At 53.0% G+C, this 17719-nt stretch overlaps 8 protein-coding genes across 8 annotated transcripts; 4 read left to right on the top strand and 4 right to left on the bottom strand.

Moving 5' to 3' along the window:
- Positions 1-640: 640 nt before the first annotated feature.
- BDW74DRAFT_189690 (putative RNA binding protein MSSP-2) lies at positions 641-3205 on the top strand (the record flags this gene model as incomplete). Its single annotated transcript, XM_073732035.1, has 6 exons — positions 641-1578; positions 1632-1722; positions 1775-1864; positions 1919-2013; positions 2058-2375; positions 2429-3205. 6 exons carry the CDS (start codon positions 641-643, stop codon positions 2721-2723), a joined length of 1827 nt encoding a protein of 608 aa, XP_073585859.1. The 3' UTR covers positions 2724-3205.
- Positions 3206-3687: 482 nt separating this feature from the next.
- On the bottom strand, positions 3688-4515 carry BDW74DRAFT_175918 (FAD synthase; the record flags this gene model as incomplete). The annotated part of the gene is made up of 1 exon (XM_073728467.1): positions 3688-4515. The coding sequence occupies one exon, from the start codon at positions 4513-4515 to the stop codon at positions 3688-3690; it is 828 nt and encodes a 275-aa protein (XP_073585860.1).
- Positions 4516-4788: 273 nt separating this feature from the next.
- On the bottom strand, positions 4789-6228 carry BDW74DRAFT_148635 (J domain-containing protein). Its single transcript, XM_073723742.1, has 4 exons — positions 6077-6228; positions 5979-6022; positions 4976-5922; positions 4789-4919 (listed from the first exon to the last, which is right to left on the bottom strand). Exons 1-3 carry the CDS (start codon positions 6134-6136, stop codon positions 5394-5396), a joined length of 633 nt encoding a protein of 210 aa, XP_073585861.1. The 5' UTR covers positions 6137-6228; the 3' UTR covers positions 4789-4919; positions 4976-5393.
- Positions 6229-6295: 67 nt separating this feature from the next.
- On the top strand, positions 6296-9057 carry dbp4 (RNA-dependent ATPase HCA4). The gene has a single exon (XM_073723743.1). It carries the CDS (start codon positions 6423-6425, stop codon positions 8838-8840), a length of 2418 nt encoding a protein of 805 aa, XP_073585862.1. The 5' UTR covers positions 6296-6422; the 3' UTR covers positions 8841-9057.
- Positions 9058-9131: 74 nt separating this feature from the next.
- On the top strand, positions 9132-11399 carry BDW74DRAFT_148637 (E3 ubiquitin-protein ligase). Its single transcript, XM_073723744.1, has 2 exons — positions 9132-10333; positions 10386-11399. The coding sequence occupies exons 1-2, from the start codon at positions 9384-9386 to the stop codon at positions 11074-11076; spliced, it is 1641 nt and encodes a 546-aa protein (XP_073585863.1). The 5' UTR covers positions 9132-9383; the 3' UTR covers positions 11077-11399.
- A 2-nt stretch (positions 11400-11401) lies between these two features.
- Positions 11402-13075, bottom strand: BDW74DRAFT_175922 (uncharacterized protein; the record flags this gene model as incomplete). The annotated part of the gene is made up of 3 exons (XM_073728468.1): positions 11402-12213; positions 12268-12884; positions 12939-13075. 3 exons carry the CDS (start codon positions 13073-13075, stop codon positions 11402-11404), a joined length of 1566 nt encoding a protein of 521 aa, XP_073585864.1.
- A 694-nt stretch (positions 13076-13769) lies between these two features.
- Positions 13770-15760, top strand: BDW74DRAFT_166661 (Hsp70 family protein; the record flags this gene model as incomplete). Its single annotated transcript, XM_073726588.1, has 4 exons — positions 13770-13874; positions 13945-14138; positions 14209-14794; positions 14858-15760. The coding sequence occupies 4 exons, from the start codon at positions 13770-13772 to the stop codon at positions 15758-15760; spliced, it is 1788 nt and encodes a 595-aa protein (XP_073585865.1).
- Positions 15761-15842: 82 nt separating this feature from the next.
- On the bottom strand, positions 15843-16416 carry BDW74DRAFT_121318 (uncharacterized protein). Its single transcript, XM_073722028.1, has one exon. It carries the CDS (start codon positions 16316-16318, stop codon positions 15998-16000), a length of 321 nt encoding a protein of 106 aa, XP_073585866.1. The 5' UTR covers positions 16319-16416; the 3' UTR covers positions 15843-15997.
- Between the last annotated feature and the right edge of the window lie 1303 nt (positions 16417-17719).

Genomic DNA, 17719 nt, shown 5'->3' on the forward strand with positions numbered 1-17719 from the left:
TTCTGTTACTCACAAATCCTTTTATCTTCATTTTTTAAATTCTTACTGTGAATCTGTGGTGCCTGCCTCTTTGGGATGCTTCACACCACACACAGGCTCTCTCTGTCCCTTCCCTCTTTTCTGCTCAAGAGCTCCTTCCCTCCTTCCCTTCCGGCCCTGTCCTCGATCTCCGAGTTCCCTCGGTGTTCGTCTTCTCCCCATCTTTCTCTTCCTCCTGTCTCCCAATTCTCCTTCGATCAACTTCATCATCCCATCGTCTCTCTTAGCTATTTCGCATCCCACAACTTTCCAGCTTGCTAGGATTACTCTCTCTAGCTAGCTACCAAGCTTTATTTCTCTATTACGCTCATCTCGACGGCTCCAGCTTCTCTTGACGTTCGTTCGTCGACTACGGTCGGAAACCATCCACTTCCGTGCTATTCTAACCTTCGTCCATTTGAAGAAACATGTAAGTTGATCATGCCCTGGAAAATCTCGGGAGCTTGAGCTGACGATTCACTCAGCTGTTTCTCGCTTGCCGCTGTCTCTCAAGCGTTAGGCTCTATCGTTGTGGTAAGTCCAACACCACATCCGTTCTTTTCTATACTCTTTGAGACGGGACTAACTGTCACTACAGAACTGTTATTCCAGACTCCTAGTGATGCCTGCCCAGACCCAGCAGCAGGCTGCTCTCGAGAACGGCCCGACTCAGACTAGCCACAGCGGACAGTTTACCCATAACAACCGCGGTGCATTTGCTGGCGGCCATCAGCAAGGTAACCGTCCCGACCTGGCCTCCCTTTTCAGCGGCATGAACATCCAGAACCAAGGCGCCGGTGGCAAGTACAACACCCTCAAGGGAGGATTGCCGGTTGCAATGCCTCCGCCTTTGGAGCTTGCTGGTCCTCGTTCCTACAACAACCAGCTCGTCCTTCTTCCTAACGGCAGTGTCTATCCAGGTCTTCCTCATGCGCCAATGTCACCTTTCCCCCAGGGTGGGCTCCCCGGACACGACCAAGTGGGCCAGATCCCGTACCTGCCCAACGCCATGTATCCTGGCATCGCCCCCGGCTGCATGCCTCCAGCTATGCAGGGCTACCCTTTCCCATACCACCTCATGAACTGCGACATGCAGGATCCCACCGGTCAGAAGCGGGGCCACTGGAATGGCAACGACGAACAGAAGGGAGCAGGCCCGTCGAACTCAGACGGCAGCAATCAGAGTGCATTTTACGGTGCCCTTCCCGGTCTCGATGCGTCCACCCTTTCGGGCTACGCGATGAACAACATCCCCCAAGCAGGACAAAACAATCTGCAACTCCAGATGATGAAGACCCCCACCGGCTACATACTGCAGGATCTTGAGAGCTTGGTTCAGCAAGAGCCGGCTATTCCCAGAGCCGTTCCTGCCATGTGGACCAATCCCACGGACTTGACCCTTGCCAAGTGCCTTGAGAACCGCGAAGGAATCACCAACGTCTACATCCGAGGTTTTCTCCCAGAGACTACTGATGAGATGCTGCATGCTTACGCCGGCCGCTTTGGCAAGATTGACCGCTGCAAGGCAATCGTCGACTTGGACACTGGCCTCTGCAAAGGGTTCGTTACTCTTCTTTCTTTGACCTTCCGAATGCAACTGACTGTCGTACAAGATTTGGATTCGTCCAGTATTACAACTTCGAGTCCTGTGAGAACTGTATACGAGGCTTTTTCTACCTTGGGTATCAGGCCAGCTTTGCTCAGGTTCGTGGCACATCTCGGTTTCGATATCTCCTCGGACACTGACAATGAACAGAAATCCCGCAACTCCCGCTTGAAGGATCTTGAGGATAGGTCGTCGACCAATATTTATTGCACCAACATCCCCATTGACTGGACTGAGGCAGTATGTCAACGGCCCCTCTTGCTCGCTGTGTCACCAACTGATGTATCTCCGCAGGACCTTCGCCGCCACTTTGAGCCTTACCGTGTTGTCTCTGAGAAGATCAGCCGTGACGAGAAGACCGGTGTTAGCAAGGAGGTTGGATTTGCTCGGTACGCTCTCTTGCAGAAAGCTTTCATCTACTAACAAAGTCTAGTTTTGAGACTCGCGAGATCGCCGAGAAGGTGCTGGGTGAGTACCACAATATCGTCGCCGAAGATGGTGTCAAACTGCTTCTTCGCTTCGCCGACACCAAGGCCCAGAAGCTCCTCAAGCAGCAGAGCAACGAGCGTCGTGCCTACCGCGCCGGCGAGTACAATTACTCCGTCGAAGTGGTGCAGGGTTCGACTCCGTCTCCGTCCCTTCATCGTCTCCAGCAGACGGTCTCGCACATTAGCCCTACCTCTCAGATCAGCTATGTGTCTCCTGTTGGCGTTGGTGCTAACTGGACTCCGGCAACGTCCATTTCCCCATCGTGAGTGTGGGAACGCCTACTAGCAGACCGCATAATTCTGACAAGTCAAGCAGGGTTCCGTTGGCCAAGAATCCAGCTGGCAACATGCGCTACAACTCTTGGTCTTCGAAGAATAGCCCGGCGCCTCTCGACACCACTCCGTTGTATAGAGGTCGGCTTGGATATTCCAACCGAGGCAACTGGACGGACAACAGTGGCTCATCCAAGACTGTGATGCCGAGCACTCCCTGTGCTGAGCCTCGTTCTGAGCGATCGAGCCCTCACAAGGAGAACATCAAGGCAGGTTCCCTGTCTCCAATCTCCTCGCGCCGCGAGATCATCGTCAACTCACCTCGCTCCGTTATGTGATATGACGATACATCACTCCGCTTACTGTTCGGCTGTTCGCATGACAAGGCTGTCACCGTCTGAGCATCGGACTTTATTGCAAGGTGACCATGATATCCATTTACTGCCGACATTTTTTCTTTTCTTTCCAGAAGCCGTGAAGAGAGAGGGAGACACGAGCAGCAGGATATGAAACAACAACCATGAGCATCATGGATCTACGGTATTCTTCCAGCATATCCACTGCACGCCTGTTACCGCCGGTCTCTGGTTCCGCCTACTCACTCCTATCGTTCCGTTTATCTCTTCCCCTCCCACTGTTCTGGACTTCTTGAGCTTTTGACGTGTTGTATGAGAGTATCTGTTCTTGATTTTCTTGACGACATCCGGTTACGACGGAGACCGTAATTTTTATTCAGGACTCGCATGTGTTTAAGAGCTTGTTTTTGATGGACGGTCGAAGATGGAAAAAGCAAGATGCTGTTATTTTCTGTATCTGTCTAGCAGTGTATCTCGATTTCTCTCCAGCAAAGCAGCTGCTTAGTCTAGCATTAATGGAAACGTCGCGGCGAACAATATCCACTTCGTAGATATTAGGTCACTTGGAAGGTCCTGCGATGATAACCTGTGCGAAGCGGTAGACACCAGTTTCAGAGGAATGAGCGATGCGCCGGAGGCAGTTGCATACTTGCGGATACTTGCGTATACTGCTGGAGACGTTGGAGTTCCGCGGCTAACAATTTAGACGAGATGTCCGACAAAAATTATAGAAGGAAGCTGTAATTTCTGCTCCGATTTATTTTCACCGCGACTGGCGTTGAGTCTAGTATAGATAAAGCTGCTGCGGTCCAGGCCGCCTTGCAAGGAACAATAGCCGAACGCCAAACGATGAGATCTATAAATCATGATATCCATGAACAGGCGTGGGCCAGGCAAGGTATGGGTGGGATGCATATCTCAAACAAAGTAATCCTCCGTCGAGGCCTCAACTGCGGCCCGACCGCTCTAATTTATCCTCGGTCAACTCGTAGGCAGGCCGGTACTCCTCCTTGGCCGGATCCCACAAACTCGGATTCTGATGCGTATTCGACAATCCTCCCAAGCTCGTATACCCCATATCGTACAGCGAGCAATACTCCAGCTTCAGATGGCGCAGAAACGCCCAGATTTCCGCATACCGCCAGTCAATGACCGGATGGATCCGCATAAAGTCCGGCCACCCGCTATCTGTCCGATCAAACCACGTCAGATTCGCCCCGTGCGGGTCCGTCCTCCGCATGCCCACGAATATCGCCTTGATCGATGGATTCTTGGCTAAGTAATCCTCAAACCCGCCCTTGAGCGTCGTATTCGCGTTCTTCGTATACCGCGCTAGATCGAGGTGGTAGATTTGTTTCGACCAGTTCACGAACTCCTCCATTGCTTCGAAGGGGTCGGCCTCGGCGACGTACATTGCGGGGATGAGGGGTCGTTTTGTCTCGTCGATGGAGGGGAGCTTGCTGTGTAGGGCTGCGAGAAAGAGGATCAAGAGCACGAGGCAATCTTTTCCGCCGTTGTAGGAGAGCGCGAGTTCGTCCAGCGAGTATTGCGCTAGGGCGTCGGTGATGATGCGGAGGGAGATGCGGGTTTGGTTTTGGGCGCGGGCGAGGACGGAGTTGGGTTCGTGCGTTTCAGAGAGGAATGTTGCTAGGAGCGTGTGGCAGGCGGTTATTATGCTTGTGAGGGAGCTGGCGTGCTGTGAGGGGGTTGATTGCGGGATGTAGGATGACGGTGGTGGGTGCGGTTGTTGTGGTTGGGGGTCTGCGGTGGACATTGTTGCGATGGGGTGCGGGTGGACGGGCTCTAGAAGGCGTAGTTTGCGGGAGCCAAAGAGCAGGGGTTGTGAGGCCGCGAGGGAGCGTGTATATATGTCAATTGAGCGGAGGCTCGGGGAATAATATTGAAAGTGGGATGTGATGGTCGGAGTTGGAGAGAACTTGGAATGTTCTGGTACGCCCCGCGCCCCCGCAGTCCGAGCTCGTCCGCTTATCAGTCACCGCTACAGCCTCATGTTTACATCGCAGATCTGTTATGAAAGAGAAGTCTTCTTTGTCTTTTGTATGAAATAGATGGCTAGTACTGCTATACGGTACACAGCCAGGGTGATGCAAGAAAGGAGCTCCTGTCATACGTTGCACGCTGGTCATTGTTGACACCGTTGATATATATCCGTCACATGTAAGTATGCAGCACAAGCATTTTTTGGATATACTAATGGCGAGCGTTGCCCCAAGAAACTCAATTGACTTACCCTTCTTATCACGAACATGGTCTACGCGCCGAAAGATGGTTTACGCAGCACAGATCTCGCTTACGTATACAAGTCTGGAGCTCCACGATCCTTGGCTCCGGGATCGTCAAAGAATGCTACCAAGATAGATTGAATGGACAAGAAACCGACCGTGAGCAGTCCAGTTATGTGCTGGAGAGAGAGTCTTTGGATAAGAGACAAAGCCCAGATATTCAAGCTTGCGAACGGTGGGAGAAGAAAGGATTAAAGGCATTTGGCCTTGCAGAACCGAATCTATGGTGGAGTATAACATTATTTCATGACTCGGGGTCTCCCCGAGTAATAGATATAGTGAGGCTGCCGTCGTTGCACCTGCAGATGGGTCATGACCTCCGAGGTGCGTTGTTCAAGCTGATTGAAAATCATCCCAGCACCTTCATCTTTTTCTTCTTCTTCTCACCCTCCTTCTTCTGGCCCTTCTGCCAATCCCGCCAGCTCCCAATCCGCTGATCGCGACTGTTCTCCCACGCCTGCTGTTGGTCTCGCTTTCGCTTCCGCTCCTCAATCTCTTCTTCCTCTTTCCGCCTCTCTCGTCCCTCCTCTTGTAACTTCGCCTTGGCTTGTCTCCGTCTCCGCGCCTCCTCCTCCAGCAGCACGTGTACCGTCTTCTGCCGCCACTCCTTCTTGAACTCCTCCGTCTTCAATTCTGGTGAGTCCAGTGTATACTTGTGTTCGCGAATGAGGAGCCTCCGCGCGTCCGCAATGCATTCGTCTAGGTAGTTCCGTTGCTTTTCATCCATGAGCGCTGATTGTGCTTTCTTGAGGCGGTCGAACGCATCTGGTGCGCCGGGGTTCTTCGTCTTATCCGGATGGATGAGTAGCGACTTCTTTCGATATTGGATTTTGATGTCTTTCTCTGTTACTCCGGGCTGGAGGTCGAGGACGGCGTAGCTGTAGTATGCGGTTAGTCGACTTGGATGTGCTGAATGGACGAATGGAGAGCTTACGCATCTAAGACGAATGCTTTTCGGATGCGATCAATTTCAGCATCCTGAGATGTTAGCGAGGAAGGAAAGCCGTGTCGTTAGGGGAGGATATTGCTCACCTTGGTGAAATCGGAGGCCTCTCGCTCGAGAGCATCGAGCGCATCTTGTTCGTCTGACATGGTGGATCCGGAGACAAAACAATGCGATGTGGTTGACAAGTGAGAGGAAGTGAGAAGTATCAAGAATGAATGCGTACAGCAGTGACGACAACGTTCGTTAGCTCGTAAATCTATAGGATGGGAATTGCGGCGTCTTGAGGCTATCGCGATCGTCCTTATCAGCGCTGACTCAGCAGGCACCCGCTCGGCAGAAAAAAAGTTCCTTGACCGCCCTCCATCGGTTTCTATCGAAGACCGAGATTCCATCAGCCGATCACAAGAATCCGATCAGCTCGCTACGATAGTCATGGCTCCCTCAAATGGGCCTCGGAACGGCAAGAATGCGAAACCAGCCAACCGCTCCGGAAATCTGAAGCGCAAGCGCGTCCAGGTGGACCTCTCATCTCTCGTCAAGCGAGTCGAAGATCTCGACCTGAAAGCAAAATACGAATCGTTCTCCGATCTGCCCATTTCAGAACCGACCCTGTCTGGCCTTACTGCGTCGCACTTCAAGACTCTGACCGACATCCAATCTCGCGCAATTAGCCATGCGATCAAAGGCCGGGACGTTCTTGGTGCCGCAAAGACGGGAAGCGGAAAGACACTGGCATTCCTGGTTCCTGTTCTTGAGAACCTATACCGGAGGCAATGGGCGGAACACGACGGCCTTGGTGCGCTGATCATTTCGCCCACGCGCGAACTGGCGATCCAGATTTTCGAGGTTCTCCGGAAGATCGGTCGGTATCATGTATTCTCTGCGGGTCTGGTTATTGGAGGAAAGAGTCTGAAGGAGGAACAGGAGCGATTGGGACGAATGAACATTCTTGTGTGTACGCCCGGTCGCATGTTGCAGCACTTGGATCAGACGGCTTTCTTTGAGACGCACAACCTGCAGATGCTGGTGTTGGACGAGGCCGATAGGATTATGGACATGGGATTCCAGAAGACCGTTGATGCGATTATTGGACACTTGCCGACGGAGCGCCAGACGCTACTGTTTAGTGCTACTCAGACGAAGAAGGTTTCCGACTTGGCTCGACTGAGTCTGCAAGACCCTGAATATGTGGCCGTGCACGAGGCTGCATCTTCCGCAACACCCTCGAAGCTTCAGCAGCACTACGTCGTGACACCTCTCCCCCAGAAACTCGATACGCTGTGGAGTTTTATCCGGAGCAATCTAAAGTCAAAAACAATCGTCTTCATGTCATCCGGAAAGCAGGTCCGCTTCGTCTACGAATCCTTCCGACACATGCAGCCTGGTATTCCTTTACTACACCTTCACGGTCGCCAGAAGCAGGGTGGCCGCCTAGATATTACAACTCGATTCTCGCAAGCTCAACACGCTGTTCTCTTCTCGACCGATGTTTCTGCCCGAGGATTGGATTTTCCAGCTGTCGACTGGGTCATTCAGCTGGATTGCCCCGAAGACGCAGACACATACATTCACCGTGTCGGACGAACAGCGCGGTACGAACGCGATGGCCGGGCAGTGTTATTCGTCGATCCTAGCGAAGAGAAGGGAATGCTACGACGCCTCGAGCAGAAGAAAGTCACGGTGGAGAAGATCAACGTCAAGGCGAACAAACAGCAAAGCATCAAAAACCAGTTACAAAATATGTGCTTCAAAGACCCCGAGCTGAAGTACCTCGGACAAAAAGCATTTATTTCCTACGTCAAGTCTGTTTACGTTCAGAAGGACAAGGAGACATTCAACCTGAAGGAGCTCAAGCTGGACGACTTTGCATCAAGTCTCGGTCTTCCTGGAACCCCCCGAATCAAGTTCATCAAGGGAGACGATACGAAGGAGCGGAAGAACGCCCCTCGTGCTACAGCGTACATGTCTAGCGACGATGATTCTGACGAGGATGGCGAGAAGAAGAAGCAGCCCAAGGAGAAGGAGGTCCGAACCAAATACGACCGCATGTTCGAGCGACGGAACCAGGATGTGCTGGCGGAGCATTACCACAAGCTTATTAACGATGATGGCACGATAGCCGACAGCAAGAACACTGAGGAGGCAGATGAAGATGAGGACTTCCTTTCCGTCAAACGCCGCTTTGAGGCGGGAGACGAAGCTCTTGACGCCGCGGGCAGCTCTGAATCGGAGTCGGATGTCTCAGACTCAGAGGCCGAAGAAGAAAAGACAGACCCCAAGGTTGTCAAGATCAGCGACAAAGACACGCTCGTCGTCGACTCGAAACGCCGCGCGAAACTCCTCAAGTCGAAAAAGAAGCTGCTCAAGTTCAAGGGCAAGGGTACAAAACTGGTCTACGACGATGAAGGAAACGCACACGAGCTCTATGAGATGGAAGACGAAGAGGCGTTTAAGGCCCGTGGCGACGCAAAGGAGCAGCAGGCCCGGTTCTTGGCTGAGGAGGCTGCACGCACCCAGCAAGCTGATATGGAGGACAAGGCCGTCGCTAAGCAGAAGAAGCGCGAGAAGAAGGAGAAGCGGAAGCAACGGGAGCGAGAGCTGCTGGCTGAGGAGGAGCAAGAGGAGCGTGTTGCGCAACTTGTTCCGTTTGACGACGACCAGGACATGGATGGTGGGTACTCGCAGTCGGAGAAGGAAGAGGAGGTTCCCCCGCCGAGCAAGAGGGCGAAGGTGCAAGAGCCCGAGGCGGTGCCTTGGTACAAGCAGGAGAAGAAGAAGAAGGATTCCGGGGAGAAACAGATTCAGACGCTGGAGGATCTGGAGTCGTTGGCTACGGGTTTGTTGGGATAGGTATCTTCCTTTTCATCTTTTTGTCATTCAGCGAGATTCTCTACATATCTATTTGCGTGTACATGGTAGTGATGAACAAAATATTCTCATTTTCGCATTCAAGAGCCTCATCTTCAGCTCTCTTCGTCAGTCGCCGCCGCAGTGGCCTCATCCAATCGTTTTGCCCTTCACGTGCAGATTGATTGGTGCGAAGCCCACCACTCAGCCCCCTTCAAGCCCGAGACACCCTGCAATTGCCCGGCCCCATCCGCCAACGCACCTTGTGTTCCAATCCATGATCCAGTCCTGCAAGGCTGACTCCGGTTCCAGAGCTCGAGCTCGGGCCTAGAGAGGGGCGCCGGAGCTGGGCGTTTGCCTTGCCTCTAACAAGCCGTCGGGCTATCCCAATTGCAAGGAAAATGAGACTTGACAGTTGCCCCATCCCGGTCCATCTTTGCGAATGATGATACCTCTATTTGCTGTGCACTAGGCGTCATACCTACAGTAAATCTTCTTTTGCGGTACCTTCATCCTCTGAGCTTTACAGCTCTAACCGAGCCAACAATGCGCAAATTCGTCAAGTTCCTCGGCGGCGATAAGAACTCCGCATCCTACCACAGCATCTGGGCCACGCCAGCCCCGGAGTCGGGATCGAGGGCGGTCGTGACGAACACGAAGAAAGAGAAAGAGGTTTGCGAGACCCTATCCACCAAGAAACCGCAATCGACGCTGCATATTTCGAAACTCAACCAGCCGGCCGTTGCGGAGCTTAGTAGCCCTACCGATTCGACAGCGACACCCAAAGCATCAGACTCAATCGCGGAGCTCTCGGCCACAGACTCGCAGGTTTCGGAGCTGGATGGATCGAGACCAACGACGGATACACCTGTCCATACCACCGTGTTGAAGGAGGAAGAAAGAGTAACCGCGAACTTTACGCCCAAACCTACGGCTGGCCCCGACGCAGACCTTCTCATATTCTCCGATGGGACGGAGAGGATTCCGGGGTTTGGACGACAGTTTGGTATAGCCCCAACGTCGATCATCCGCGAGCAGAAGAACAAACAGCCAGAGTCGGAGCCGGAGTCTGAGCCTAAACCTGAACCACAACGCGACGTAGAGGCGAGCCCTCAAAGCCCCGAGGCATTCTTCCAACAAGTCGACGAGGAACTTGAAGCACTCTACACGGACTATCTCAAGTCATCTGGCAAGCAGCGTTCCGACGAACCGAAGAAGAAACTGAAGAAGGTCAAGAAGTCGAAACCGTGCCCGAAAACCGAACCAGAAGCATGCATCATCTGCCTCGAACCGTTTTCCGCCAGTGGTGTCAAGGCGCCGGATAAGTTGTCGATTGCTTGCCAGCACACGCCATCGGTTTGCTACATCTGTCTGTCGAAGAGCATCAAGCACGACTTGGAGACCAAGTTTTGGGATGAGATCAAGTGTCCTGAATGTAATACGCCGTTTATCCACGAGGACATCAAGCGGTTCGCTGACCAGGAGACGTTCACTCGGTACCTTCACCCGTGAATCAACTTATAAGAACAGGCCTACTGACAGACTTAGGTACGACAAACTCTCATTCCGACACGCCGTCAATGCCGACGAGAATTTCATCTGGTGCCTCGAGTGCGACTTTGGCCAGCTCCACGAACCAGGCGCCGACCAGCCGGCCGTCCAATGTTACAACTGTGCGGCAGAATCGTGCTTCAAGCATGCCATCAAATGGCACGACGGGTTCACCTGCGACGAGTACGATGCCCTGCTCTGGGACCCGGACAGCTACAAATCTATCAAAGCGAAGAACGAAGGCACGACGGCGCATGTCAGACCGCTGAGGAAGATAACTAGGTACCGCTTGAGGAACGAAGAGCAGTCACGACAGAGCCAGCTGCACGAGGCACAGAAGAAGACCGCGCGGAAGAAGCAAGAGGTGGAAGCCGCACGGGTGCGCGAAGAGAAGAGACTCCAGGCTCAAGCCGAAGCCGAAGCCGAAGCAGCACGACTGCAGGAGCAGGATAAATCTGAAGAGGAGAACTACGAGGAAGAGGTGAAAGACGACTTCAAGGAGAAGATCGAGATGTTGAAGCGGAGGATGCGCGAGGTCGAGTTGTCTGTGAAAACGGTGGAGAACACGACGAAGCGCTGCCCCGGGTGCCAGTGGCCGATTGAGAAGAATAGCGGCTGCGACCATATGACCTGTAGGTCTCTCTCTTTTTCTTTGCTATTGTTAACTGCCTATCGCCGACGGTATTGACCAGTACAGGCATTAAATGCAGACAGGAGTTCTGCTGGGTCTGCCTTGGGAAGTGGGGGTCGCATACTCGGCGGTGCCGGCGATAGGCAGTCGCTTTCTACTGTAGATGTTCGCTGACGATGTCTGATCAAGGTGTAAAATGCCACTTCGAATTCTGCTGGGTCTGCCTGAGCGACTACAATGAGATCCGGCGATTAGGAAATTCGATGCACGAGGCGAGCTGCAAGTTTCATACGGACAATTTGCCAGATTACGAATCAGATTATTCAGATGAATAGCATATCATTGTCATGTCATTAGGTACTTGAATGAATAAACTGACTGTCTAGAACAAATTGCCAAAGAACCCTCCAACTTGCTTCCCCAACGCCTTCTCCTTCTCCTTCCTCTCCCTCTCCTTTTCGAGATAGTACTCCTGTCTTTGCAACCACCCCTGCACAGCCGCTAATACTGTCTTGTACTCCTCTCCTCCGGTAGCCTTCTTGACGACTTTCTTCGCCGATCCAGCAGACAGCCTCTTGTGCTCACTAACCCGCACCAAGACCCTCGGCTTAACAAGCACCTTGCCCTCACCCCACGAATCGACCTTGAGTTTCCGGAATACCAGCTTCGGCGCCATATCAAACAGCCACCGGACCTTGACCTTTGTTTCTTCCTTCTCACCATCTTCCCCATCAACCTCTCCCTCCGCATGCTCTACACCCTCACCCTCACCCTGCCCCTTGTCCTTCCCCTTCACATGAATCATCGCCTTTGGCACCTCCCTAAGATACCTTCCCCCCTCCCCAACCCTCACAAACTCCCACTCGCCAAACCTCCCATGCCGGACCTCCCTCTCAAAAACACCAACGCCCTCCTTCGCCGTCCGCTCATTATCAAAGTACCCCGACCACTCAAGGCTATACTCGTCCAGACAAAGATGGAACTTCCGCGCGAGATCGCAAGCGGGCTTCGTGATGGATTCCAGAAAGCTCTTCGCCAAAGTGTTGGCGTCTGTGGATGGAGCGAAGGCACGTAGCATTTTGATCATGTGCACCGTTAAACTCCACATTCTTTCCTGCGCGTAGGAGTCGAAGCCCGGACGGCTTGAGGCGGATAGGTAAGTTTCAATGTGCCAGTGGCGGATTGTCCTCACGTCTGGGCGCATTAGTATAACGGTCCATGGCCAGGGAAAAGGCAAAGGGAGCATACCACGCCTCGGCTCTAACACCCTCATAGCCCGTTCAATACCCATAACAAACTCCCTTTCTCCCCTCGGAAGGGGCATATAAAAGTCCTGGTTAAACACACTCTCCACCAGAAACCTCAATATCACCGCCTGAAGCATATAAATATCAACGTCCGTACTGGCAACATTAGCGAACGCCGCTTTGCCCTCGACAGGAACCAAATTCAAGAGGTTCTGGATATCCTCTACGTTCAGCGCGTCGCCGGCGATTTTCTTTTCGTCTAACGCGTCTGCCAGATACTGATCTACCCAGTTTTCGATGGACGTGTGCAGGGACTGGAAGTGGGCGATTGCGTCGCTGTTCGTCAGGGTTTGGGTGTGTGGTTGGAGACTGAAGATGTGGTTTTGGGCGTCGTGGAGGGCGGTTTTTAGGGTGGTTAGTTGGGATTGCAGGAGGGCGTTTTCGTTCTGGAGGGAGGTGATTGTGATTGGTGTTGCGGTGGTTTCTGGGGTGTTGGAGTTGGATTCGGGTCCGGGGTTTCTTGGAGGTGGTTCTTTTAGATGCGCTTCTTTCGGCTTGGACTTTTCGGTGGGTTTGATCTCTGGTGCGGATTTCGTGGTGGTGGTGGTGGTGGGTGTACTGGGACTTGGTGGTTAGCATATTAGTAGGGCAAAGAAGACGAGATAAACTCACTCGGGCTTCTTCTCCTCATCGTGCTTCTCTTTCTCTTTGGCATCAACCTTCTTCATCGGAACAACAGCAGACTTCTTCTTCAATGTATGAGACGGAGACGTCGACGCCATCGCAGCAGCGGCAGCAACCTCAGCCATACTAATTACTCCCTAGCTCAAACAGCAATGTCTGAGTCTAGTCCAAAGTTCCAGGAGATAAAACCACCGATCGACCAGACCACTGCACCTCTAGCCGCAGATAACCACCCACCCGTGGACTGACCTCATGCGGGGCACGAGGCGCAAGGCAGATACCGCTAGCAGTCGCATCCGATTGCCCGGGGGCCGGGGTACGATACGGTAGGGACGGGGCGCGGCTGCAGGCGCAGGCACTGGCACTAGTTAGGGCTAGCGGCTGTCCTGTCCAAGACGAACGTGCCACACTCTCTAGCGTGCCATTGGAGCTTCACCCGGGCACGAGGCTCTGCATGAGAGAAGAATAGCCGATAGGCTGTGCTTTCTTCAGAGATATTCTGCCTCGGCGAGTCAGTCGACGCATCGCCAGCTTGATTTTGGAGGCGGGGTCACCTTGTGAGCATTGCATACCGATACCAAGACAGACAGCTGCAGAAGCTGAGACACGAGACGGCGAGGCTGCCCTGCTACTGCTTTTGCAACGAACAAAGGCAGCCTTATTACCATCTTCCCTCTTTTCTTGCTCCCGCCTTTTCCGTGGTACCTTTACCTGCTCGTTTGCACTTCATTCTTAGATTTGACGTTTCGCACTGCACAGCTTATGGCAAAACCCCGCGCATCGCCCTCCCTTGAACAGCTACTGAACGCAACCAGGAAGATGGAGAAGACGTTCGACTCCCTCTCGCTCGACGACCGCAAGATCATCATTGGCATAGACTTCGGCACGACGTTTACGGGTGTCGCGTGGGCGGAGACGAGGAGGGTATGCACTCCTCCCATACTTCCCACCCTCTACGGTACTTGGGGTTACTGATGCGTTTACGTGTTTGTAGCCCGACCACATCTCCGTCATCGAATCATGGCCCTCGCACACCGGTACGCAGGAGGGCATCAGCAGCGTCAAGGTGCCGACCGAGCTGCGCTATACTAGTCCTAAGTCGGCGAATCCAGATACCAAAGACGAGGAGAAGATCGAATGGGGGTTTCAGATCCCCGGGCTGGTCGATCGGTATCAGTGGTTCAAGCTGTGCGTCCGCATACACCTCCCTTCCTCCCGTTATGTAGAGGACGTTACTGATTTGATTGCCTGGGCACAGCGGCCTCGACGAAAGCAACCCCCTCGTCTCCACCAAATCCTGGGGCGACAAGACCCCCGACCAGCTGGCGAGCGACTACCTCTCCGCAATCCACGCGCACATAATGTACAGCCTCGAACAGAAACTCGGCGCCGCACTGCTCCGCACAATCCCGCTTGAATTCTCCCTCACCGTCCCCGCTATCTGGACCGAGGCCGCAAAGGACAAGACGCTGAAGGCGTGGAAGAAGGCCTCCTCCTACTCTACCACCTCCCCAGAAACCAAAGAACCCCTCGTACATCTCGTCTCTGAGCCCGAAGCAGCAGCCATCTACGCAATCCAGGGTCTAGACCCACACGGCCTCAAAGTCGGCGATAGCTTTGTCCTCTGTGATGCCGGCGGCGGGACGGTCGATCTGATCTCGTACCGGATTATCGAGCTCAGTCCCATACTGAAAGTTGAAGAGGTCACGACGGGGACTGGCGGGCCGTGTGGATCGACGTTTCTGAACAGACGCTTCGCGGACTTCCTTACGCGGAAGCTTGGACGGGAGGAGGGATGGGATGATGAGGTGCTCCAGGAGGCCGTGGAGCGGTTTGACTCGATTGTGCGACACCTTCCCACCCGCCCTAACCCCCGAAGCAGGGACAGATGCTGATGAGTTGTGCAGGTCAAAAAACAATACTCCCCCACAATCGACGGCGGCGCAGGCTACGTGATCCCCGTCCCCGGAATGGCCAACAACAGCAGCCTAAACATTCGCCGCGGAAAAATCACTATATCACCGTCCGAAATGCACTTCATTTTCGAGCCTCTGATACTCAAGGTAATAAAGTACGTGCAGGACCAGATCGCGGCTTGCAAGAACACCAGTACCACAGGCACCGGCAAGGGAATCGACATCCGCGCCGTCCTGCTGGTCGGCGGGTTCGGACAGAATGCATACCTCAAGGAACGGCTGCGGGATGCCTTGAAGAGCGTCGAGGTTCTTCAGCCCCCTAATGCATGGACGGCTGTTGTGCGAGGTGCAGTCATGATGGGCTTATCCCGGACCAAAGCCCTGAAGACAGTGGACGTCGTCTCGCGCAAAGCCCGCAAGCACTACGGCATCGAACTGCACACCCCATATCGAAGGGATAAAGGACACGACGAAACAAAGCGCTACTGGTGCACACGGCACGGCCAATACCGTGTGCACGCGATGTTCTGGTTCCTGGAGCGCGGCGCAACGCTGCAAGAAGACAAAGCGATTCCGATCGACTTCTACCAGGATTTCCCTGTTTCCAAGGGGCGGCCGGGGTACGTGTACACGGATGTGTGGGCGAATGCGGAGAACGTTGATGCGCCGGTTCATAAGAATCCTGGCACGAAGGTGCTTGTTACGCTCAAGGCGAATCTCTCGGCTATTCCGCTGGTTGATCTGGAGCGGACGGTTGTGAAAAGGGCGGATGGCAAAGAGTATTATAATATTGATGCCGTGATTGAGGCGACGTATAGTTCTGCGGAGACGAAGTATGTGCTGAATGTTATGGGGAAGAGGTATGATGTTGTGAATGCTGAGTATGCTTATTAGGTGGTTGGTGGATATGGGATGAGGGACTGGGAGGATTTTGAGGGCTTGGATATTGCTGCATGGTATCGCACTTCGCATGGCCTGTTACATACGCTTGTTAGTCCTGGTACTTACAGAGTGTCATATGAACAAACTTACATACAAGAACTACCTCCCACCAACCGCGCTGGGTATGCATTCGCCGCTAAGATCAGGTTGCCTGTGTATTATCTAGATCGTGAAATCTCGCATCGAAGATTAGTAGTTACGAACTACTTCGCAACCCAGGAGTTGAGCGGATCCTAAAGCCACTTTCACGATGAGGCAAGGGTGGTTGGAAAGCCAAAGCAATTGTGTTTTCGGCCATGGTCTATCCGGAAGTGGCGCTTTGGCGTACGGTCTGGCAGGTACGCATATCTGATTTGCAGAGAACAGTACGCCCACCACCAGCAAAGCTCCAGCAAAGCTTGGCTTGCGGAGGCAGGGCCCTAAAATACCCGTGGACAAGAATGCGGAGAGAACGAAGAGGTGCCCTGGTGAGCGGTTGTCTGCGGTGACGCTGGTGGTACCTTGGGACATTGGGGCATTGGAAGCTTTCTAGCTCAACCTTAGCATACGGTAAAGGTCAGAAGCATCCAGTTTTGAAAGACGTGAAGGAGGGATAGGGTCGTCGGAGACACTGAACACAACTGTGGGTAAACAAGAGTGTACGCGGTACGTCTAGAAGACATGGGGACTTCATAAAGTCACACCTGCAGTTGTATCAGTAGACTTTTGCGCCGCATTTGCTATACCTAGTAACCAAAGGCCAGCTATCGATGTGGTAGACTTCTGATCCAGGAGCCTTAGTCCCCGTGGGCTCTGCCCGGTGTGTCATCGCCCGCAATAGTCGCTTGGAACCAGGCAGACAGACATTGGCTTATAAGCTTTTGCGACGCTGTTCTCAGTAGAATAGAGGAGGTCGCTTGAGGCTTTGAGTTCGGCAATGCTCGGGAGCTCAGGTATCTCGTCGGCCATATTGGCATTGGAAGAAGCCTGGGATTGAGGGAATATGGGCAGGGGAAGAGTAAGAGGAGAGGACGAGGATCACGGTGCTTTGCCGGAGACAACACCGCAGGCAAACGGTGCAAACGTCAGGGACTAGCCGTCCTCCCCGGACCCACTTGCAGGCTCCAGCTGTAAACAAGACTCTCTTCAAGTCTCTGATTGTTTTGCCAATATGACCATGGTTTGTGCCGTACCTATTAGCAACGACTTCTAAGTACGCCTGCCGTTTCTGAAACTATATACGCAAAGTGGCCGCTTGGACCGTGGTCTACCCCGAGCTCCTCCGATCTCCATATCACGGTGATCGCGGCCGATTCGCGGGCCCATGCACTCCATCTTAGCATTCCGAACCCATCATTATCGAAAGGAAGTAAGGCCATTCCTGATTGCTGGACGTGTTCGAATGCCGTTATATATCAACGCCGATGGAATTGGAAAGTCACCTTGTCTCTCGCCAGATGTGATTGGTCAGCTCTACCTGTAACATATCTATCAGGCGATCCGCCCACCCCCAGCGTTCCGCCCACCCCTTAATTTTTCATAGAGCACACCAACAACAACATTTCAAACAGCCATCATGCCACGAAAAGCGCGCTGATCGCGTCAAGAATTAATTAAGCAAGAGGGGAGGATCCAACTTGCAATAAACATGTTAAAAAATGGCAAAATTTAGTCTACTTGTTAAGTAGCAGATGTTTTTAAGGTACCGCGTGGTACACTCTTAAGATTAACTTTAAGGACATTAAAATTAGCAAGAACTTCGCAACCACCAGATAAGGTTATCCTAAACTTAGGAGGATTACTTAGTAAAATAAATTATATCCAGGGATAAGCGTGGATGTCCGCCATGGTATTCTTATATCACAGAGATGGCCGAGATTATCCTGAAGTTGGATTCCACCACCCCCCCACCCCCTTTTCCTAGGGAAGAAC

The sequence above is a fragment of the Aspergillus multicolor genome, assembly GCF_047715735.1.
Source record: "Aspergillus multicolor strain CBS 133.54 unplaced genomic scaffold BDW74scaffold_6, whole genome shotgun sequence".
Lineage (NCBI taxonomy): Eukaryota > Fungi > Ascomycota > Eurotiomycetes > Eurotiales > Aspergillaceae > Aspergillus > Aspergillus multicolor.

Bases quoted from the DNA above. Each gene is read 5' to 3' on its own strand.
- BDW74DRAFT_148635 (XM_073723742.1), bottom strand. From the start codon at position 6,136: ATGTCAGACGAACAAGATGCGCTCGATGCTCTCGAGCGAGAGGCCTCC. The intron at 6,023-6,076 runs GTGAGCAATATC...CTAACATCTCAG, and splicing joins AGGCCTCCGATTTCACCAAG to GATGCTGAAATTGATCGCAT. The intron at 5,923-5,978 runs GTAAGCTCTCCA...CGCATACTACAG, and splicing joins AAAGCATTCGTCTTAGATGC to CTACGCCGTCCTCGACCTCC.
- dbp4 (XM_073723743.1), top strand. From the start codon at position 6,423: ATGGCTCCCTCAAATGGGCCTCGGAACGGCAAGAATGCGAAACCAGCC.
- BDW74DRAFT_148637 (XM_073723744.1), top strand. From the start codon at position 9,384: ATGCGCAAATTCGTCAAGTTCCTCGGCGGCGATAAGAACTCCGCATCC. The intron at 10,334-10,385 runs GTACCTTCACCC...TGACAGACTTAG, and splicing joins GACCAGGAGACGTTCACTCG to GTACGACAAACTCTCATTCC.
- BDW74DRAFT_121318 (XM_073722028.1), bottom strand. From the start codon at position 16,318: ATGTCCCAAGGTACCACCAGCGTCACCGCAGACAACCGCTCACCAGGG.